The following is a 24264-nucleotide window of genomic DNA, read 5'->3' as shown; positions in this document are numbered from 1 at the left end:
GTGGGAATCTGTCCTTTGGTGTGACGAGTCCAAATCAGAAATGTTTGGTTCCAACCGACATGTCTTTGTGAGACACAGAGTATATGAACAGATGATCTCTGCATGTGTGGTTCCCACCTTGAAGCATGGAGGAGGTGCAATGGTGTGGGGGTGCTTTGCTGGTGACACTGTTAGTGATTTATTTAGAATTCAATGCACACTTAACCAGCATGGCTACCACAGTATTCTGCAGCGATACGCCTTCCCATTTTGTTTGCGCTTAGCGGGACTATCTTGTTTTTCAACAGGACAATGACCCAACACACCACCAGGCTGTGTAATGGCTATTTGACCAAGAAGGAGAGTGATGGAGTGCTGCATCAGATGACCTGGCCTCCACAATCACCCGACCTCAACCCAATTGAGATGTTTTGGGATGAGTTGGACCGCAGAGTGAAGGAAAAGCAGCCAACAAGTGCTCAGCATATGTGGAAACTCCTCCAAGACTGTTGGAAAGCATTCCAGGTGAATATGGACTTGGTCTTTTACCTAATAGGGCTATCTTCTATATACCCCCTTACCTTGTTACAATACAACTGATTGGCTCAAAACCATTAAGGAAATAAATTCCACAAATTTACTTTTAACAAGGCAAACCCGTTAATTGAAATGCGTTCCAGGTGACTACCTCATGAAGCTGGTTGAGAGAATGCCAAGAGTGTGCAAAGCTGTCATCAAGGCAAAGGGTGGCTACTTTGAAGAATACCAAATATATTTTGATTTGTTTAACACTTTTTTGATTACTACATGATTCCATATGTGTTATTTAATAGTTTTGATGTCTTCACTATTATTCTACATTGTAGAAAATAGTACAAATAAAGAAAAAGCCTTGAATGAGTAGGTGTGTCCAAACCTTTGACTGGTAATGTATATTTGTAAAGACCACACTTAATATAGAATAGAACGGGCATTTTAATGTCATTGAATTTCACTGAATTCAACTATATTTCCTTTAATTCAAATTGCAATTATGTATCCTGTTTACTAATTAAAATTCAAGAATTTAATTGGAATTTATGAGACATTCTCAATTGAACTGAGCCCAACCCTGGTGTGTGTGTGCGGATAAGGTTACGCTCCACTTCCTCTCCTGAAACCACAGGAAGTGAACTCTTAAACAGGAAACCAGCGCTCAGGCCAGCAGCAGCAAATCGGCAGTCAGATCCTAGAGCTCAGCCAATAGCAGGATAGGTGAGAGGTGAAAGCCAACCAGAAGCCAACTGACAATGAGCTCAGCACTCCCTCTATGAGTCACTCTCTGCTGTGTGTGTGTGTGTGTGTGTGTGTGTGTGTGTGTGTGTGTGTACCTGTGCGGAGTGGGAGGCAGACCGGGTTTCATGGAGTTGAGGGGGTTCATCGGAGGAACGGGGGGGTCAACAAGACCCTGACAGGCAGCCTGAGAGAGAGAGAGAGAGAGAGAGAGAGAATTGAAATGGTGTGTCATTTGTGTTTCATTCGTATTCTGTATAGGCCTAATTATTTTGTGATCATTTATTATTTAATGTATTATCGTTTCCTTGTCATCACCAATATCATGTCAATTCAATTGAACTGAATGTAGAGAGAAATTAGTCTCATAGCATTGAACTGAAGCAGTGATTTCACCATCATAGCCCACACAAGTTACCCTCCTCTCCCTTTTAGCCTCTGTCTCTATGTGTGCATATCTGTGTGTGTGTCTCAGAGCGGTAGCCTATCACTGCCTGGCGTAATGCTTCTCATAGAAGGGAGGGGGAGGGGCAGCAGCAGGAATTGAAGAGAACAGCCATGAAGAGGCTGCCTACACACACACAGCTCGTTAACGGCTGAGAGAGCGAGAGAGGGCTTCTCTTGCACTGCCATTTCTCAGTTTTAGGATCACACGACCTTCAATAACTTTCCCTCCATCACCGTTCCCCTTCCTCCATCCCCGTCTCTCTTCTTCACCCTCCCTTTCTGCCTCGCTCTCCATCCCTCTCTTTCTCTGTAAATTACTCTTCATTCCAGGGTAAGCTCCGCTAACTGACAGGCTAATTTGTTGCCAACATTAGAGCCATCTCTTTCTTCTTCGTCTCCTCTCCTCACAGAATTGGGTCAGACACCCTGCAGATTGAAGAGGGGTGTGTGTGTGTGTGTGTGGGGGGGGGGGGGGGGGGGGGGGAGGGGATATATAGAGTGACAGTTACCAGACAGAAACCTTCTCTATGGATATTAGTTCCCTTCAACCTTGTGTGCGTGTTCTCCTTCCCTCACTCTCCTCCATTTCTCCCTCTCTACCATTCCCTCGTCCCATCCTCCTCCCATCTCTCTCAGACAAAAACACCATCCGACTGTCCAGCCACCACCTCGTTTTCTCTCCTACATAGCCAACATGTGTTGCGTCCCTGCTGTCTGGGGCGGGGGGGGTTCATGGAGTGGAACAACAGTTAAGTGTGTTAGAGAGGGAGTCCCACCCATATCTCTGACTAACACGGTCTGACACACAGGTTTGCATATCTATCATATCCTGTCTATCCGTCACTCACTGTGAGTACAGCCACTAGGAGCAGTCACACTGTCACTCGCCGGGAGTATTAAGATGAGGCATCTTATGTCATTAAACACTCTGAGACCTCCAGATACCGCTCATATAAAGCTGAATCTAAATACACATGACTTAGGATGGCTGTGTAAATACAGGCTAAGAACCAAATTCAGATTATAATTGTTCTGACTGTCTACACTCAGTTTTATGTGTGGCCCATATCAGATATGTGCATTACCTTTGAAATAGCACACAGGTGCAATTATAATTTCCTATCACTGTTCCTTTACATTTTTGGGTGGTTGTCATGCAACAACAGGTCATGTGCAAAAAATAAAAACCTACAAAACACTTCAGAGAAAAAAAACAGATTATAGTGTCCAGACTGAGGTCACATATGAACCATCAGAATTATATCAGGATTGAAAACCAAAACAGATGTGGTATAAATCAGAAGTCAAAAGATCAGTTTCCATGTGGTTCTTGCTGGTTACACAATGGTGAAAAGATCAGATCGGTGTCAGATATGCCAATACATTAGAATTGGGGTGACTGTGTAAACACAGATTCACCAGGGGGCATCTGATAAAAAGACAACTGACGTGTGGTCAGACTGCGTACCACTAATTCACATAGAAACAATGGTACTCATTCAGCCCGCGTCCCTCCAATATAGATGGACCTTCACAGTACATGGTCTGAGACACAGGTCTGAGACACAGGTCTGAGACACAGGTCTGAGACACAGGTCTGAGACACAGGTCTAAAGTGTTCAGTGAACTGAAATACATCTACATGTTGGAGGGTAGATTAAAGGGATAGGTCACTCAAATTACAGTTTACAGGGTAACGAATCCAATAAGATATTTTGTAATTTGGGTGAACTATTCTTTTAATACACCAAGTGACAAATCATATTGAGATTATCAGCGAGATGCGGAGAAGGAACGATTCAGAAGCTTAAGTTCGGAACACACACTGGAAACATCTCATCACGTCCTCGTATGAGGGTAGGATGGCATTACACCTAGACACTGATCTAAGGTCCGTATAGTCTCTTCCCACCTAATAGACTTGGGATGTTACGCTGGTCCTAGATCTGTACCTAAGGGTATGCAAGGAGAATGTTTTCCACAATTCCGAGAATGATTTCAGTGACCTTGACCCACCTGATACCTCCTGACAAAAACAGACAGACTTCCCTTACCACTCACTGTTAGGCAATGCCGCTAACCTCCACCCACTTCATACTTCTGTTAATGTAGCCTCACCTATTCCTGATTAACACTCCTATAGGGCCAAACCAAACCATGCTGAGCTGTACTGGGCTGGCCTTTTTACTCATCTACTAGGGCTGGGAATTTCCAGGGACCTCACGATACGATATTATCACAATACTTAGGTGCCGATACAATGTATTTGGCAATTCTCACGATTCTATATGTATTACGATTCGATGTTCCAAACATATTGCTCACCACATGTCTCCTGCAGAGGGACAACAGAGCCATGAGAACAAGTTTTGATCAGTCATGGAAATAAAAGTGCTGAAAACAAATTGGCTTCCTATTTAAAAAGAAGATGGAGAACAAGCTATGAAGGAAAAATACAATGTTAAAAAAGGGAACTATCCGAGCCAGCACAGTAGGGTTTGGGTTGGCTCCATTGGTGTGAATCAGGCATTATCCTAGGCTGAACTATGACCCCTGTACTCTGCCCCCAGCCTGACTTCAAATGAGATAGTCCCGTTTGGTTCAGTTGGTAGAGCATGGTGCTTGCAACTCCAGGGTTGCGGGTTCTATTCCCACGGGGGACCAGTAAGAAAAAGTATGGAAATGTATGGACTCATACTGTAAGTCGCTCTGGATAAGAGCGTCTGCTAAATGAACGTATTTTAAAATGTTTTTTTTTTTTTTTTATATAATAGTGCTTTATAGCAGATCTCAACATAAAGATTTCAAACATTTGAAGTGAAGCTCCAGTTTGTTCTGCATAGCCCGTTTACACCTCTACTACAGTAAACCAATGTTCTCTCGCACTCCCTCTACATTCCAAGGTCACAGTGTTTACTGCTTGTCACAAGCAGGGTTGTATTAATTAGGACACTGGCTTCTTATTGGACAAGTTCAGATTGTACTTCCCAGTTTCCTTCCGTTTCGTGCCTAATGAATAGGACCCAGGGCTGAGAAACGCACTGATGGATTCCCCTACTGCTCTGCTGAATGTACATGGAAACTTGGCTCTGGCTCATGACTTGCTAATTGATGTTGTTGTGTAATAACAGTACAAACACACACTTATATACCACCCAAGGGACCAAACCACCCAGAGCAGTGGTCTGAGCCCACATCGACAGAGTAGAGTGCTGATCTAGGATCCACCCATTCCCTCCTTATAACTATGATCTAATAGGCAAAACTGATCCTAGATCAGCACTCTTACTCAGACACTTTGTAAGAACAAGCCCTGGCTGGTCTTCAACCCTAGTCCTGGAGGGCTACAGAGTGTGCAGGCTATTGTTCCGGCCCAGCACTAACACATGATTTAAATAATCAACTGATCATCAAGAACTTAAAGGAAAAGTTTGCTTTTTTACAACCAAATCTTTTATTTTTTATGTAAATGGAATGTTAAGGAAGGATCGAGTCACCTTTTTTGTGATTTCACTTGTTTTTGAGAAACTTACCCCAAACAGCAAATCACTTCCTCATCCTCATTGTATAGTATGGGGGCCCTGGGAAAAACATGAACAAAGGCTCCATTTCTCAGTATAGCGATGTCTCATTTAATTAGTTGAATCAGTTGTGTTTCCGTGGGGCTGGAACAAAAGCCCTTGGAGAAGGTTGCGTGTTCTCAATCCCTGTGACTGTTTGTCTGCCTGCCTGCATGTAGAAGACTCACAGCCAAATGAATGGACTCCAATGACTGTCACCTACCAGACCAGCAGTCCAGGATTAGGTGGCTTTCACCCATACCTCACCCAGGTAAGTTGACTGAGAACACGTTCCCATTTACAGCAACAACCTGGGGAATAGTTACAGGGGAGACGAATGAGCCAATTGGAAGCTGGGGATGATTAGGTGACCATGATGGTATGACGGCCAGATAGGGAATTTAGCCAAGACAGCGGGGTTAACAACCCTACACTTACAATAAGTGCCATAGGCTCTTTAGTGGCTACAGAGAGTCAGGACACCAGTTTACCATCCCATCTGAAACACAGCGCCGTACACAGGGCAACGTTCCCTATTACTGCCCTGGGGCATTGTGATATTTTATTCTAGAACAGATGAAAAAGTGCCTCCTACTGGCCCTCCAACACCACTTCTAGCAGCATCTTGTCTCCCATCTAGGGACTGACCTGCTTAGCTTCAGAGACAAGCCAGCAGTGGGATGCAGGGTGGTACTCACTGAGAGGGATGTCTGGAGGAGGGGTGTGGAAAAGGTGAGGAGAAACAAGTGAAGAGGGAAGTGAGTCCAGTGCCATCTACCATACTGTCAATCACCAGAGGTACCGCTATAAACATTATCATCATTCTAGACACAGATACACACATTGTCACATGGACTTAACCCATAATTGTGTGTGGATTGACATTTAGGCCTGAAAGGCAATTGCCCATCGGGGTAGTCAGGATAATTTTTTCAGGTTGCCCGAAGATTATGGTCACTTGCCCGAAAATGTGAAAATAGCCGAAGACACACAGAAATGCCATAACTCGTCAGTCTTTCACTTAAACAATGGGGAGGAACCAAAACATCAGTTTAGTCTAGAATTATTTGCAGTTTGGTTGTTTCAAGACAAAATTGATTTGGAGTCAGGCAGGCCTTGATTACTTGAATCATAATTGCAATGAATTAGTTCTACGCTAGAATGTTGTCTATGCAGTGAAGTGTAACTACAGTATAAGTTCAGTAGATTTTCTGGGTTAGTATGAGATGCAAGACAAATGCTTCGATTTGATCTGATTGCAGGGACAATTCACAACTGTCAAGCATTGAATTTAAAATAGTTGTAAAGACTGCCTTAGTTGACAGAATAAACAATATGTTCATAATATTGATCATATATGATCCAAATCAAATGTGAAGTCAAATGTGCCACAAGCTGACTTTTGATAAGTACATGACTTATGATAAAGCTCTCAAAGGCACGGCAAAGAGGGAAAGGGAACAGGGATGCTACAGGTCGGTGACATGTGTGCGCAGTGGTGTGTATTCATGGATGCCAAGGGAGGTCAGGCTTCCCCAAATATTTAATCAATAAATAAATTACAATTATAAAATAATTTCTCTATCATCTCTGTTTCCCAAAAAAAATTGTAAATTTGCAAGTGTCTGAATCTCCCTGGAGAAATCATTAGAGCGAGGGAAACAGCGCCCCTCTGTCTCAGGATGTGTAGCTCATGTATCTGATGCTGTTTGGACCAAAAGAGTATAACATGTGACCGCTGTAGTATATGATTGATTGACGCCAGCAAGTATTTGGCCTCCCTAGAAAAAAAATAATAATAATAATAATTAGCCAATCGGCATTGAGCTGAGCTCAACTGTTGGTTGTCCTGGTGCAGCAAAACACCCCCCAACATAGGTTGTAATATGGCTTTTTTACCGGCTTGGCTTCCTGAGTGTTTTACCCACACACTGCTACTGGTGTGCGGTGTGTGTCTCTAACAGCAGTGAGACAGAATTACTGGTGACAGCAGCTGTTCTGTTGAGAACCATCAGAACCCTCAGGTCATCCATGCTGTCTGTCTGCCCGCCCGTCTGTCAGTGGGTGCATTTCAGATACATAAATTCAGCTCCTGAGTGGCGCAGAGGTCTAAGGCACTGGTTTCATCCCAGGCTGGATCACAACTGGCCGTGATCGGGAGTCCCATATGGCGGCGCACAATTGGCCCAGCGTCGACCGGGTTACGGGAGGTAGACCGTCATTGTAAATAAAAATGTGCATAGTTAAAAGGTTAAATACATTAATTAATAAAACAGGCCTACACAGACTGCAATATCATATTGATGTGTTTCCTGAGTTCAACACTTCTCCAGGCATTGTAAAGATCTGATATTCCTCACAGGCCTGTGTATGTGGAATAGGCCTACTCCCAATCTCACCCACCTCTGGGTTTGACTCCATCGATCAACCAGGGGACATCAGGCCAGCCGATAACACATGGCATGGGAGTCTGTCACCTAGCCTCACCTTTAACCTCTAACACCCAGCTTCCTCGCCTGGCTGCAGCTGGACCCCTAAATACCTGGAGCAGTGTCCCTCAAACCCCGGTCTCTGGACCAGCACTGGTCCTTGGGATGTTGCTAACCGGTCCCTCAGATGTGTTATTTGTGTATCCTTGTACATGTAGGTCTGGGTATACTGTGCAAACTAACCATTTACATATACAAAGTCATCATGAATACACATGTATGTGGTGGCTGAGGTGATACACAGGGGTGATAATATTCTTTGACTGCCTTGAACTAGGTTAAGTTTGTGTTTCAGCAACACGCAACACAGCGTCTAGTCTGATGGAAACTCACACAAAGACGATGGTGTTTATTAAGGAGCTAAATTGCCTACAAGAGATGTAGCTTTTTGGCGCTAATCTATTTAGCACCAACTCAGATCTCATCTTGAGGCGTTCGATAGATCGCAAGATAATCTGTCAGTATACATTTGTTGTAGCCTAATAAAACACATTCAACCCAATTCTCTCACACACAAAACATCAACCATACTGTTGTTGAAACGTTATGCTTTGCGCGGATACAATGTAAGCAATGCACGGACACGTTTCCACTGAAATCGTGCATCTCTTACAGATAGACGTCAGAGAATTCCAAGGCAGTCAGTGCTACATCGTAGCCACCATGCTACGCATGCTGCTCGCACTTGAAATAACAATGGGAGACATTTTGTTTCATCTAACCTTGTAATATCACAAACTGCCCAGAGGTGTTGCGACTTGCGACACCGTTTGTTTACAACCAGACTATTTTACTGTCAGTTATGTCCATGTTTCCCCATACGACAAGGGGACTCAACCACGTAATTATGCTAGCTACTTTGTAGCTAAATTAGCTATTGCCCTGTAGGCTACAGAACGGTAGCCAACAAGGCATGACCAAACAATTGTTTGCAGCAATTAAACAACGTGTTCCGGAGCGCTTGTCAGACAAACCGAGATGCAGACGCTGTCCAAACGTCAAACAGCACAGGCTATTGACTGCATATTTAGGCTGGGATATATTTGCAAATAGCTTAACGTTAGTGGCTACAGTAGGCTATTCGACAGCGCTAGCCTAGCCATCTGGTTTTCTGCTGGGGCTTACCTTTGACTCCAACTACCCGTGGTTGGAATTCTCTATTTGATTCTGTATTATTCAGCTGGTAGATAGTTCCAAGAAATATCGGTCAGTGACAATAAAATGAGGCTATGTTCGCTATTTTTCCTTATATCCGCAACAGTGTGTCTTGTCTGTCTTCAAGTTCTAACGTTCGCTCCCATGTCTGCATGTGGCGAATCGTTTCCCCTTTAAAACTGTAGCTGGCAGCCTCGTCGAATGTGCCTCAAAAGATCCGTATCGCTGCTTGGCCGGCGTCGTCACTACTCGGAATGTAAGCGTGCACAAAAGTGAGAAGAATCGCCGTGTAGTAGTTAGTCCTTGCTCCGAGCAGCCGTTTTTGCCTATGAAACTGGATTGCATACCTCCCTGACTATTGCACAATGTCCCGCCAGCTACAATATATTCATGAGATCACGGGGCTGTTGTCTCCGACGGGAGAAAGGCATTTTTCATGTCCCTCACACACCCTACACAAGGCTAGCGACTGACTTTTCTCCTCGCCCCTAGACCAGAGTAGCTGATCATTACAGAAGGAGTCATCGAGAGAGATGTCACCCCTGCCTCCACGGTGACGTCGGTTCGGTAACGATCGTTAATCAGATTCCCATTGACGATTACATTTTGTATATTGTTTATTAGGCCTGTTTCAGAATAATCTAATGGTAGCCTGTTTATTCAGAGGAAATCATTTTGAGTTGCAGGTAGGCATCTATAGAATATAGGCCTACAAATATAGATTTCCACATGGTAAGTAATACATGTCTATTCTATGCATTACATTTTTATTGGAAGCAAATTAAACTATGGCCTTGTTTGTTGTCATCGTTAAAATCAGCAGTTCTCCTTGACACAAAGCATCAGTGGCAGGATAGTAATTTTCTGTTTGATAGATTGGGGATTAGAGGAAGAGAGGGGTAATGGAAGGACAAAGTCACACACCTGTCCCTTTCTACAGCAGCAAGAGGGGGGAGGGGTGAGAGAGAGGGTGAGCGAGATGGACGGGTTTAGAGAGAGAGAGCACTAATGTCTGTCAGTTTTTTCCCTCTCAGGTGTTCTCATTGCTCTTCCTGTTCTCAGGTATCTGGGAATGCCCCTTACATGCACTGTATGGGTATAGGGGCTAAGGGAAGTATCTGAGGTGTCTAGCAGCTAATACTCAACCTTAAAAACACTTAACTGGAGTTGTGTTTAGTATGTCACTAGCACAATGTCTTGAAACCGAAAACCAAAATATGTGCTGTTATTGGACACATTCAGTTTTACTCTGTGTTTCAAAACATTTTATACCTACTAAACGTGACCCAGTCTGAGGCTAACAGATCGTACCCCTGCAGACTGAGAAGGGGGAGATGGGATGGGTTACACCAGTGTGTGTGTGTGATATAGCACTGGTAGGGGGTCTCTTGTGTAGATCAGTGCTTCTCAAACCTTTCCTCTGGGACCCCAACCCATAACTGTTGAATTCCATAACTAGCACACCTGATTCCATTTTTTATATATTTTTTCACCTTTATTTAACCAGGTAAGCTAGTTGAGAACAAGTTCTCATTTACAACTGTGACCTGGCCAAGATAAAGCAAAGCAGTACGACACAAACAACAACACAGAGTTACACATGGAATAAACAAACGTACAGTCAATAACACAATAGGAAAAAAATAAAGTCTATATACAGTGTGTGCAAATGGCGTGAGGAGGTAAGGCAATAAATAGGCCATAGTAGCGAAGTAATTACAGTTTAGCAAATTAACACTGGAGTGATAGATGAGCAGATGATGATGTGCAAGTAGAAATACTGGTGTGCAAAAGAGCAGAAAAGTAAATAAAAACAATATGGGGATGAGGTAGGTAGATTGGGTGGGCTATTTACAGATGGACTATATACAGCTGCAGCGATCAGTTAGCTGCTCAGATAGCTGATGTTTAAAGTTAGTGAGGGAAATATAAGTCTCCAGCTTCAGCGATTTTTGCAATTCGTTCCAGACATTGGCAGCAGAGAACTGGAAGGAAAGACAGCCAAAGGAGGTGTTGGCTTTGGGGACGACCAGTGAGATATACCTGCTGGAGCGTGTGCTATGGGTGGGTGTTGTTATCGTGACCAGTGAGCTGAGATAAGGCAGAGCTTTACCTAGCATAGACTTATAGATGACCTGGAGCCAGTGGGTCTGGCGACGAATATGTAGCAAGGGCCAGCTGACTAGGCATACAGGTTGCAGTGGTGGGTGGTATAAGGGGCTTTGGTAACAAAATGGATGGCACTGTGATAGACTGCATCCAGTTTGCTGAGTAGTGTATTGGAAGCTATTTTGTAAATGACATCGCCGAAGTCGAGGATCGGTAGGATAGTCAGTTTTACGAGGGTATGTTTGGTGGCGTGAGTGAAGGAGGCTTTGTTGTGAAATAGGAAGCCGATTCTAGATTTAATTTTGGATTGGAGATGCTTAATGTGAGTCTGGAAAGAGAGTTTACAGTCTAGCCAGACACCTAGGTATTAATTGTTGTCCACATATTCTAAGTCAGAACCGTCCAGAGTAGTGATGCTAGTCGAGCGGGCAGGTGCGGGCAGCGAACGGTTGAAAAGCATGCATTTGGTTTTACTAGCATGAATGAGCTAATCAGCAAGCCCTTAATTAGCTGAATCAGTCGGGCTAGTGGTGAAATGTAACAGCTATGTGAAACAACTGGGAGTTCCTGAGGATTGGTTTAAGGAACACTGCTGTAGTAGAGAAGACAGGTTCTAAAGTGTGTGTCAAGATGGAAACTAAAAGGCTTTCCTTCCTTTCTGTGCCTTCCCTTGATCTAGTGCGGTTGGTATGTTCCACCCTAGGGCAATCACATACTGTATCATGGGAATTAGCCAGACGGGAGGGGGGGAGAGAGGTTGTAGGGTGGAAGATAGGGGGTGTAGAGGGAAAGAGGGGGTGCAGAGGGAGAGAGGGGGTAGGGAGGGAGAAAGGAGGTTGACAGGGAAAGAGGGGAGTGAAGAGAGGGGATGGGAGGGCGAAATCAAAGGACAGAGGGGGGTGGAGAGGGAGGGAGGTGGGATGAAAAGGGGATAGGAGGGGTAAATCGAGGGGGAGAGAGGGGCTGCAGAGGGGAATGACAGAGAGGTGGGTGGAGAGGCAGAGCTGGAGGGAGAGGGTGGTGAGGAGAACAATAGATGAAGAGTGTTGTTGAGTACGGCTGAACAGAGCTGCCCTCTCCTGATGTCAGGTCAGAGCAATACACAAGGGAACGTGTGTGTGTGTGTTTGTGTGGGACGACAAAGCCAGCGTTGGCAGACCATAGACTGAATACACAGTTACTACTCTGTTTATAGACACCTTATAGATGATTAATATACATGAAGTGGTCATAAACTACAGCTGGTTTGTGTGTGCATGTGTGTGAGTGTGGGGGGGGGCAGACATAAACACACACACTCACCTTATACATTAAGTCCTGACCTGATGTAAAACACAGTTATTCAGTGTTAGGTACAGAGCTGCTCATAGCCCATCACTAGCAGAGATTCAGAAGCAAGGACACACTGCTCAGTATGCACTGAGGTAAGTCTGTGTTGTGTGTGTGTGTGTGTGTTTATAGGTGTCTGCAGTGTGTGTGCAGAGGTGTCTGCAGTATTCTGCTAGAGGGCAGCGTAGCGTGGAGAAAACACTCCGACCTGCAGTTTTCCGTTGCCCTGGAAACAGGTAGAGATCCTCTCCTTTTCTTCATCTTTCTCTCCTCTACCCAGTGTCCCCTCCTCCTCTCCCTCCTACTCCTCATCTTCCCTCTCCCCCCCACCGCCTCCTCTTCACCCTCCTCCTCCTCCCTCCCTTCCTCTCCACCCCGTCCTATGCCCCCTCCCCCCACGACCTGCCGCAGCGCGAACACACACACACTCACCAACTCCCCACCATTCCAATCCACTGCAGTCATTTAACAACCGAGTCTTCCTGACTCCCACTCCACATACTAGCACACAGAGTGAACGCACACACACTCAAGCATGTACACACACACACACGCTTACAGGGCACAGGGTCAAATGGTGCTTCAGTATTGATCTGATATTTCTGTGTGTGTGTGTGTGTGGTTGAGGCAGGAGGATCACTATTGCAGCAATATGACCTCCAGCTAATCTCTGAGCAGAGAAGAGAGGAAGGGAGAGAAATAAGAGAGGGAGGAGAGAGAAGAGAGATAGGAGAAAGAGAGAGACAAGAAGTAGAGAAAGAGGAAAAGAAAGAGGGAGGGGAGAGAGAGTGGGGACAAGAGAGAGAGTGTGTGAAGTGTCTGCATGTGATTATGTCTGTCTCTGCACTGCTATTGCTGCAGCTGATGATGGAGACAAAGGGAATGGAAGTTTTTCCTTTCTTTCTATTTCTCTCTCTCCTGCGCTGACCTTTTATCTCTTACACTCTTTTACATTATTTTAGAGACGTTAGACACACAGACACAGGTGTGTGTGCTTACCCACACATGCAAGGTAGCCTTTCTTCATTTTCTGGCCTTTCTTAGTCAGTGTTTTGTTTTTCTGTTTTCTCAGTGCATTCCATTGTGGTGACTTCTCTCTGGCCAGGGGCGGAACATTCCACAGAAATGGCTGACCCACAATAACACACACACACACAGGAAGAGTGAACAAGGGTCTCCACCCTCGCTCAGAAGTCCTACACACACACACTCAACTCATCCATGTAATGACACAGACTGCTCACACAATCTCTAGCAATGTGTAGTCCCTGGTTTTCCCTCTCATATCTGCAGACTACATGCCTAAGGCAAACTGATACAGTTGCCATCTGCCTCTCTACCCCTCACACTCACTGCCTACTGACTGGGACTGGCACAATTATCGTATCGTCGTGTAACCAACAATTATGGACAAAAATCGTGAAAGAGAAAAAAGATAATCATCTTAATATTCATTTTAGGAGTAGGTGGAATACAACTTTGTATTCATGTAGATATAGTTTTACCCTATAGCATTTTTACATGAAATGGGTAAAGTTGGTAGTCATTTGACGAGTAGAACAGTACGGACGGGAGGAGAAGCTTAATGTTCAAAAGTTCCAAATGGTCAGAACCATTTGTTTTGTGTGTATTTTATCCCCTTTTTCTCCCAATTTCATGATATCCAAATGCGATCCCACTACAATCTTGTCTCATCGCTGCAACTCCCCAACGGGCTCGCGAGAAGGTCGAGTCAAGCGTCCTCCGAAACACGACCCGCCAAACCGCGCTTCTTAACAACCGCCCTCTTAACCTGGAAGCCTAGCTGCACCAATGTGTCAGAGGAAACACAGTTTAACTGACTACCGCAGTCAGCCTGCAGTCGCCCGGCCCGTCACAAGGAGTCACTAGAGCGCAATGAGCCAAGTAAAGCCCCCCCAGCCAATCCTCTAACTCGGATGATGCCGGGCCAATTGTACACCGTCCTATGGTGCTCCCGGTCACGGCCGGTTGTGACACAGGCCGGGATTGAACCCGGGTCTGTAGTGACGCCTCAGAAACATTCATTTTTGAGACAGGGGTGTTCCCAAAGCTGTGCTGTATTCATTAGGTATGTCATTGCTAATTTAAAAAAATGCATTATGATGCATTACTAGCTCAAAACATTTTTAAACAATTTTGACAATAACCAAGGCTATTTGCATGACAATTAACTGTTACCCAAAATTCCATAATCCTCACAGGCCTACATACCTGTGTCTGTGTGCCCCGACTACACACACACACATTCAGGTACACACACAACAGTGGAGGCTGCTGAGGGGAGGACGGCTCTTAATAATGGCTGGAATGGAGTCAATGGAACGGTATCAAGCACATCAAAGATGTGGTTTCCATGTGGTTGATACCACTCCATTGACTCCATTCCAGACATTATTATGAGCTGTCCTCCTCAGCAGCCTCCACTGACACACACAGGAATGTACACATACAGGTCCACAGGCGTGTCATGCACGCATACGCACACACAAACAGCTCCAACCCCTCCATCTGTCCAGAAACATATTGATAACAGACCGATGGTGTGTTTTAATTGTCCATCCTATCTTTGCCTCTTATTCTGTGTTTCCAGATCAGATTAGAGTATAAGGAGTATGAGGAGAAAGCGCATACAATTGACTACACCAGAGCCCCTGGATTACTGTCCATCACCGCCACCTTGTGTTCAAGGGTCGTCTTGACAGTTACTCTTCCACATAGCGAATTTGCATTTCATCCTGATGAGATTATTGTAACAGATACCTACTTTATTTCGTGCTGAATATGCAATGACTAATTATCAAATGTGCGAATAGAATAACTAGTTATTCAATGCATGGCGCCGATGAGTGTAGTCAACTTTGTTCTAAGGGCAGAAATTATCTGATTGGTTTCTAAAAGGTAAATGGGCGGAGTTTAACAGATGCACAACTTTTAAAAACAAGCGGAGGTTTGAACTGACAATCTTGTTAATTAAACTTTGACATACAAGTTGTAATGTTTTGAAATCATTATTGTGTCAGAGATAAGTGTGACAATTGCTCTAAAATACAACTAGTCTCCTGACTTGAAGCAAAGAGTAATTAATCAGAGCAAGCTAGCTAGATATGCATTTAGCAACCTCAAATTAATAAATAAAGCTAGCTAGGTGTCAAATATACAAGTCAGCTAAGATTTTCTTCATTGAAATGTTAAATTGAATAAACTATATGAATTTAAGAAAATGGGGATGGACAGATAGCTAGCTAATTTTCCCCCAACATCGGACACTCTCTAGCGGTTGGAGGATTAAATCACTTTGAGCACAACATTTAAATGGCCTGGAAAATAACGTACGTTTTGCAACTAAAGACACCTTTCTAGCTAGCTGACCACCGATTTTCATTGCAGTTTATGTAAATTAAGTTGGGTTTATATATATATATATATATATATTAACTGTTACCCAAAATATACACACTTGTATATTTGACATACACACACATACATACACATCATTTAATATCCAACTTTTTACCAAAATTATTCAAACTCATGTGAGTATTAAACGTATCTACTTTCTCAAAACAAAAGATGAATCTGTAAAACAAATAATGAGATATTATTTGGTTACAACACTGAAGACACTGAAGAGTACAGGAGGGCACACCGGGCTACTCGATGAAAAGTTGACAAGTCTTTTTTTTTTTTAAATTTACTGGAAGGCTAGCCAACTAGTCAACTATCTAGTAAACACTTCGGATACGAGGTTGGTGTCTCTTTTTTTAACTAAATTAAACATATATATTTTGTAATTGAACAAAATAGTAAGATGGCCAATAACTGGAGACCATGTTTTCTTTTTTTAAATGTAACCTTTATTTAACTAGGCAAATCAGTTAAAAACATTTTCTTATTTACAATGACGGCCTATCCCGGCCAAACCCGGACGACGCTGTGCCAATTGTGCGCCACCCTATGGGACTCCCAATCACGGCCGGATGTGATACAGTTTGAAATCGAACCAGGGACTGTAGTATTGCCTCTTGCACTGAGATGCAGTAGCTTAGGCCGCTGCGCCACTTGGGAGCCCATTGCCGATAATACAGGACATATTTTTTTGCTAAACCGCTTATCAAAAAGCTGATAGTAGTAGTATTTCCACTGAAATGTCAAACACCAATAATCACAAAACATTGATGGCTTGATCATAAGATAACGCTGTTGAATATACCGATAATATGGGGTGCTACGCTATAGCTTACTAATGTTGAGTCATAGAATAGAGCTAGCCAGCTAGGCTTCCACTTAATTTATCCGAATATTTAGTTGAATAAACTTTATAAACTTAAACATTTCAGTGGACTGTTATGCTTCCCTGGGGGCAGAAACATAAAATGCTACGCTAAATGTAGCTTAGCTGAGAGCTATCTCCTAAAGTTGAATTATGAAATCGCTAGCAAGTTAGGTGACAAATCTGCCAGTAAATCTGTTAGTTGAATAAGTGATATAAACAAAATAATTGGCTAGTTCTTTTTATGATTCAACATTATCTGCTTAACCAGCGAGTCCAGTTTAGTTTAGCATTTTACATTTCGGGAACCCAGGGCTAGTTCATTCCAATTTGTTTGTTTATTTAGCTTATTCCACAAAATACTGATGACGTGGGAGATTACTTAATGCTATATTTGAGACCTAGCTAGCTAGCTCTATTCTATGACTCAACATTAGTAAGAGATCTGCAAGTCAACTAGCTCTGTTTAGCTTAGCAATTTACATTGTTGACCTCGTTTATGTGCATATAGCTTATTCAACTTAACACTTCAATAAAACAAATGTTAGCTGACTTTCTTGTATATTTTCTAGCTAGCTCCATTTACTAATTCAATATGAGTGGCTAAGAGGTTGCTAAATGCTTATTTGCTAGCTTGCACTGATTAGTTTAGCATGTTTCTGCTAGCTTGCTACATATGCTACAGGAAACCAGTTGTATCTAGACATATTGTCACATTTGTCTGACTACTGTAACACAATAATTTGAAAACGTTACAACTTATAACTCAAAGTTGTATTTACAAGATTCTGAGTTCAAACCTTTTCCATGTTTCCAAAAGTTGTGCAACTTAAACTCTGACCATTGACCTTTTAGAAACCAATCGGATTTGTTCTTCCCTAAACCAATCAGATTATTTCTGCCCTTAGAACAAAGTTGACTTCACTTCATACAAACACGCACGTATGCCGTCACGTCATATGCACAGGCGACGTGCTTGAAAATTAGCCTAGTCTACGTTTCACTTTCATTTTCAGGATTACTGGAACTTCACGAAGAGTTCTAAATGCGTTCTGGAAAAACACATACTTTTGCTCTTCAGAAATTAGCTGCGGATTCAGGCATTATTTATTAAGTGAGTAGCCCACCTACACAATTTACCCCCGGTGCGTTGTAACGCTTATCAATCCAATGATCAAATAGGATTGTTCAATTTGAAAAATAGAAACTGAGTTAAACATTTTCAACGTTGCAATTGACCTTGTGTCGTTTGAAAAGGGAACGTAAAAATATTGGTGCGGTTAGAAAAACTGGGTGATTTTGATATACATGGTTATAGTGGACGCCACTAGGCTACTACAGTGCACAGTGAGAGCCCTATACTCATCCAAAGTGATAATTGGTTGTGTATGATCAGATAACACATTGGCTTCCGGGTTAAGCGGGCAGGTGTTAAGAAGCGCTGTTTGTTATGTTTCAGAGGACGTATGACTCGCCCTTCGCGTCCCGAGCCCGTTGGAGAATCGCAGCAATGAGACAAGATAGAAAAAGGGAGTAAAAATGAAATAAAGAACCAACACACACCAGAGCAGACAGGAAAGCGAGTGCTGTGAGTCACGGACTTTGGCCCTTTAGAGGCGAAGTTTAGCACATATAACAGGCCGTCACTGTGCGCAAACACACACACGCATACAACTTCAGACTATAGGCATACACTCTTCTAATGGCCATGGTGCGTTATGAGCACAACCGGATGAAGAAACTCTTGGCTCTGTCACTGACTGAGAAGAGACCTGGGATTGAGTCCCTGTCATTCTGCCTTCTGAAGTGGCTACAATGTTCTGCTGCGTAGCAAACACCTTTCATAGCCTACAGTAGTTTAGAAGTCTTAACATCTTGGCCTATGTGACGAAAGGGAGGTTCAGAATAGGGGGAGTCAAAAATCTTTGTGTAATGGCAACTATTAACGACCATGGTGCTTTACTAACAGTAGTATTTCCCCCTTATGGCAACTATCCTTCTAACGACTGTAAATAGTACATGAGCACACCCAATGAAACAAATTATCTTGAGATATGTGGCTATGTCGAACTGTCCTCCAAATTCGCTACAACTGCTATTTTGCTGCCCATTATAAACCTACACTGGCCCACTATATTGAGAACCCATAACCTGTACGCTAACAGTAGGTTGCAGTGGGCAAGTGAAATTAAATAAGACTATAGTTTATTGGCATTATAGCTCTAGGCCTATCCAATGACTGCGGGAGGAGTGAAGGAGGGATTTTATGCAAACGTGTCTGAGGGACGAGAGGCAACTCAAGGACCACTCCTGCAAAGCAATGTAATTTAGGTGCTGTTTGAATATTTTCATGGATTGATTCTCAGTTTCTTGAAATACTTTTTGTATTTAGATCAATTATTATGTGGACACCTGCTTGTCTAGTATCTCATTCCAAAATCATGGGAATTATTATGGAGTTGCTACTAAAACAGTCTCCACTCTTCTGGGAAGGCTTTCCACTAGATGTTGAAACATTGCTGCGGGGACTTGCTTCCATATTCAGCCACAAGAGCATTAGTGAAGTGGGGCACTGATGTTGGGCAATTAGGCCTGGCTCACAGTCGGAGTTCCAATTCATTCCAAATGTGTTCAGTGGGGTTGAGGTCAGGGCTCTGTGCAGGCCAGTCAAGTTATTCACACCGATCTCGACAAACCATTTCTGTATGGACCTCGCATTTTGCACAGGGGCATTGTCATGCTGAAATAGGAAAGTGCCTTCCAGAAACTGTTGCCACAAAGTTGGAAGCACAGATGGTGAAGTGTGATTCATTCCAATGGTGGCGAGCTTAACACCACTCCAGCCGACACTTGGCATTGCGCATGGTGATCTTAGGCTTGTGTGCGGCTGCCATGGAAACCCATTTCGTGAAGCTCCCGTCGAACAGTTCTTGACGTTTCTACTTCACAATAACAGCACTAGAAGGGCAGAAAATTGACCAACTGGCTTGTTGGAAAGATGGCATCCTATGACGTTACCACGTTGAAAGTCACTCTTCAGTAAGGCCATTCTACTGCCAATGTTTGCCTATTGAGATTGCATGGCTGTGTGCGTGATTTAATGTGCTTGATTTTATACACCTGTCAGCAATGGGTGTGGCTGAAATAGCCAAATCCACTAAATTGAAGGAGTGTCCACATACTTTTGTATATACAGTGTATATTATATCAATGATCATAGGCTGTAGAAATAATCACTGATCTGACATCACTTGGTTGGTAGCCTAGCGTAACATCTCCTTTCACCTATCATTCAAGGATGGGAGGAATGAAGGATGCATAAGTTATCCCAAAACAGGGGCGTCGTCTCCATTATGGGCTATGCATTTATCTCTGCTATACCGCTAACTTAGGCTACTTGTTCACTGTACAGAGGCTAGTGTCTAGACCTTTAATAGGTTATAACAATGGACCGTAAAATTGCTGTCTCAGACGCTGCTTTACCTGAACCCCTGCCCCAAGATGTTCATCACAGGGTTCGGGGGGCAACTCGTGGGTCGACAGGGACGCGCAATAGATCTCGGCGCAATCTGTGCATTAGGCTACATTCACAAGATAACAAGCCTATGAGGCTACTTCATTGGATGTTTACATAAAACACAATGCCATTAAGCACAGATTTGTAAGTTAACCTTCCATTGTGACTTGTAGGCTAGGCCTAGCTGTTAGACTTTCTATACACGGTGTTGGCATACGCAGGGGTTTGAAGATGACATTGTAGCGAAGGGCAGTCTGACAGCAACTGATGTACGCAACTCCATGTCTCTTCACAGTCGGTGACCGTACCAAGAGAGTTAACCCCATTCAGTGTCTTGACAACGCACGATGGCCGTTAGAATGGTATAGCATTGCCTCGGAGATACCTTGTGTGTGTGTGTGCGTGCGTGCGTCCGTCCGTCCGTCCGTGTGTGCGTGCGTGCGGACTGGGACCAGCCCTAGCATTTCTAACACACTGGGCCATGTTTTTCCTCAAGGCCCCCCACACCAGCCCATTTATTTCCGTGTAGCCCCCAGTGTTAGCCAGATAATGATCATTTTGCGCAAAAACATGCCCACCGCCTGAAATGCCAGATGGCCAGTCCTCCCCTGCCACTAAATTAACATCCACCACCGACACTCCTCTATGATGGGATGAAGTGTGCGTGAATTTAGAGATACAGGCAGCAATTAACCACAGCAATGTTGTTCCATTGCTCACCCCCTCAGACCATAAACATATTTAGCAAAAAGGAACATTCATAACTTATACCAGTGATTAAGATATTCTTAGCAGGATAATGTTAAACTTGCATGCATGATTTCAGACATCAACTCAAAGTTTTGAACTGTTGTAAATGTAGCCTACACACAACTTCCTTTTTCTCAGAGTGGAAAAATAAGATCTGACCCAGATGAACCCACGTATATAACGGTTCCATCTGAGTGTAGGCCATGAGACCACAATGCACTGCAGCGCTGCAGAGCGTCATGCAAACTCCCTCTCTGTGTGGGCAGAAAGCAGGAACTGGTGTGATTCTCAGAAACAGGTTTGGAAGTGATATACACACATCAGAATGAAAATAAATGCACAAGACATTGATAATGACTTGATTTCTGGAATAGGCTCTTTGAGGATTTTTTGTTGTTGTCTTCACCTCCAAGTCAGTCATGAGTCATCCCAGGTTTCAACATCCCTTAGGTAGAAATAAGTCAAAGAGTTAGAATCTGTCATGTACAGCTTTATTATTGAGTAAAACATTAATACACAGTAGCAGTTTTGGCTTGCTTATAAATAATTGTTTTCCTTGATCATTTGCACAAAAAAAAACAAGTTAGACTGGCACATTCGGCTAAAAATTCATCAGCCCATCTGGCATTTGCCTGAAATGCCAGATGGCCAATCCGTGTGTGTGTGTGTGTGTGTGTGTGCCACATTAATTTACCACTTTATAGTGTAGGCAAGGCTAATCTCGCCAGCACTGAAGTGGTAGCGTCCACTTGAACCACAGATTTAAGAAATAACCGTTTTCCCAGCCACACCAATATTTCATTTTTAATTTTCGAACAAATAAAGGTAAATTGGAAAAACAATATAAAATCTCAATTTCAATGGGTTGAAAAATTCTAAATTCAATTTGAACGAGTAGTCGGGAAATTGAAACTAATATTCTATTTAATTTCATCAAGTGTATTATATAGGCTACATTATTATATATCGCTGAAGTTGGAGACTTTTATTTCCCTCGCCAACTTTAAACATCAGCTACCTGAGCTGCTAACCGATCACTGCAGCTGTACATAGTCCATCTGTAAATTCCCCACCCAATCTACCTACCTCATCCCCATACTGTTTTTATTTTATTTACTTTTCTGCTCTTTTGCACACCAGTATCTCTACTTGCACATCATCATATGCTCATTTATCACTCCAGTGTTAATCTGCTAAATTGTAATTGTTCGCTCCTATGGCCTATTCATTGCCTACCTCCTCATGCCTTTTGCACACACTGTATATAGACTTTCTTTTTTCTACTGTATCATTGACTTGTTTATTGTGTTATTGGCTTGTTTATTGTTTACTCCATGTGTAACTCTGTGTTGTTGTCTGTGTCACACTGCTTTGCTTTATCTTGGCCAGGTCGCAGTTGTAAATGAGAACTTGTTCTCAACTAGCCTACCTGGTTAAATAAAGGTGAAATACATTATTTTTTTAAGTATTAGACCATTTGACTGATACACGGAACTGAGTGCTATCTTCTGACGGTAATATTCATCAAAGTGTCAATGTGACAACATGATTATATAGATTAGTCTGCGTTCATTTTGGTGTTATTTCAAAGACAAACAAACTAAATGGTCCATTTTCGTGGAACAGTTTAATTTCAATAATAACATTTTAGTTTTTCAAAATCATTGTCTCGTGGTTAATCATAAAAATCTGAAGGAAAATTATAAAAATCTAAAAGTTAAAATTCATCAAGAGCATTTGCCTCTGCCATATGGACACATTGATACATTGTGGTCCATTGGTGGCTAAAGAAATGAGAGCATGGAAGGCCATTGCAGCAGTAGGCCTATAACTTCCATCATCAAATAAGTAAAAGGCCTAAAGTGGACAAATAAAAACAGTAGAAAATATGATAAATTCTGGTTCTTTCAATCACATTCATCTCTCTTCTCTGCCTGTCTGCCTCCCTTTCTATCTGTTTTGATTTGAGCTATTGCTAGTGAAGTTCAACATTGCATCAAATCATCACATTGTATCAACTAGGCTATTCCGGGCCCTCAAAGTTTCCTGCGCCAGTGAGCTCAGAACAGAAAGCTGTTTTGTATGGCGTTTCCACTGGATATATGAATATCAGATCATGATATTTTGCTCTATCACACCGAGGCTTGGTGATTATCGAGGCTGGGCGTGTTGGAAAGATTTTTCAAATACTGAGGAACTATCATTTGCACTGGATATTAAAAAAACAGACTTTGTTGACTTACGTGAGGCGTAGAAAAAAAATTGGGGTGTACGGTGCATTCTGAAAGTATTCAGACCCTTGACTTTTTCAACATTTTGTTACGTTACATCCTTATTCTAAAATGGATTGAATTGTTTGTTTTCCACATCAATCTACACACAATACCCCATAATGACAAAGAAAAAACTGGTTTGTAGAAATGTTAGTTTCTCCCATTCTTCTCTGCAGATCTTCTCAAGCTCTGTCAGGTTGGATGGGGATAGTCGCTGCACAGCTATTTTCAGGTCTCTCCAGAGATGCTTGAGCGTGTTCAAAGTGCGGGCTCTGGCTGGGCCACTCGAGGACATTGAGACTTGTCCCGAAGCCACTCCTGCGTTGTCTAGGCTATGTTCTTAGGGTGGTTGTCCTGTTGGAAGGTGAACCTTTGACCCAGTCTGAGGTCCTGAGCGCTCTGGAGCAGGTTTTGATCAAGATCGCTTTGTACTTTGCTCCATTCATCTTTCCCTTAATCCTGACTAGTCTCCCAGTCCCTGCCGCTGAAAAACATCCCCACAGCGTGATGCTGCCACCACCATGCTTCACTGTAGGTATGGTGCCAGGTTTCCTCCAGATGTGACGCATAATTCAACAGAAAAATTGTTTAATATTTTGTATTTTTTTTGCTATAGCACAAATTCTTGCTGTTTTTTTTATTTTTATTGCTGCACCCCCAGCACCCCTACATCTTGAGGCTATGAGAAAGTGCAGTTGTCTTTACATGTAGGTCTGATATCTGATTGGAGGTTCACTTTGCAGTAATGCCATTGGTCAACAACTTAGATGTTGAATCCAAACAACTCAGATGTTATAAAATGGTCTCAGATTTCATTGTCCTTTATCGTTGTTCCTGACCAGCTGTGGTGAGATTCACTCACTCACACTCTCTCTCTCTCTCTCTCTTATCCCTCTCTCTCTGTCTCCTCCCCCTTGTATGCCTTGTATGTAAATCCGTTCATTTTATAATGCTAATTAAATATTTGCTTTTGATATAGACAATTCTTAGTCCTTTCTTGATAACCTATTACTGTAACTCAACTGTGGTCCTGCTGGCAAATTGCAACATCATATTTATGGAGTCAGATAAACATTTTAGTAGACTTTTCATA

At 42.9% G+C, this 24264-nt stretch overlaps 2 protein-coding genes across 13 annotated transcripts in view; one reads left to right on the top strand and one right to left on the bottom strand.

The window, feature by feature from the left end:
* Positions 1 to 9363, bottom strand: part of zmiz2 (zinc finger, MIZ-type containing 2) — a 39336-nt gene extending 29973 nt beyond the window's left edge. For 7 of the 9 annotated variants that reach the window (XM_014140098.3, XM_014140103.3, XM_014140087.3 and 4 more), the window contains exons 1-2: positions 8873 to 9152; positions 1350 to 1438 (exon numbers count right to left, since the gene is read on the bottom strand). In XM_014140098.3, coding sequence (XP_013995573.1) covers positions 1350 to 1399 — 50 coding nt within the window. In that variant the 5' untranslated portion in view covers positions 1400 to 1438; positions 8873 to 9152. Of the gene's footprint in view, positions 1 to 1349; positions 1439 to 5231; positions 5280 to 8872 lie in introns of all 9 variants that reach the window. The other 2 variants (XM_045687180.2, NM_001173647.1) reach the window with 2 other exon arrangements.
* The window catches only part of pargl (poly (ADP-ribose) glycohydrolase, like), a 28468-nt gene continuing 13552 nt past the window's right edge, over positions 9349 to 24264 (top strand). The window contains exons 1-2 of one of the 4 annotated variants that reach the window (XM_014140379.3): positions 9349 to 9469; positions 12473 to 12576. Coding sequence is in view for 1 of the 4 variants with exons in the window: in XM_082956064.1 (XP_082812190.1) it covers positions 23679 to 23706 (28 nt within the window). In the remaining 3 variants the exon portion in view is untranslated. Of the gene's footprint in view, positions 9470 to 12472; positions 12577 to 17540; positions 17746 to 18090; positions 18220 to 23517; positions 23707 to 24264 lie in introns of those variants that run through there. The other 3 variants (XM_082956073.1, XM_082956067.1, XM_082956064.1) reach the window with 3 other exon arrangements.

Source organism: Salmo salar, chromosome 01 (genome assembly GCF_965601325.2).
Source record: "Salmo salar chromosome 01, fSalSal1, whole genome shotgun sequence".
In the NCBI taxonomy this organism is placed as follows: Eukaryota; Metazoa; Chordata; class Actinopteri; order Salmoniformes; family Salmonidae; genus Salmo; species Salmo salar.
This window is presented reverse-complemented; position numbering and strand designations above follow the sequence as displayed.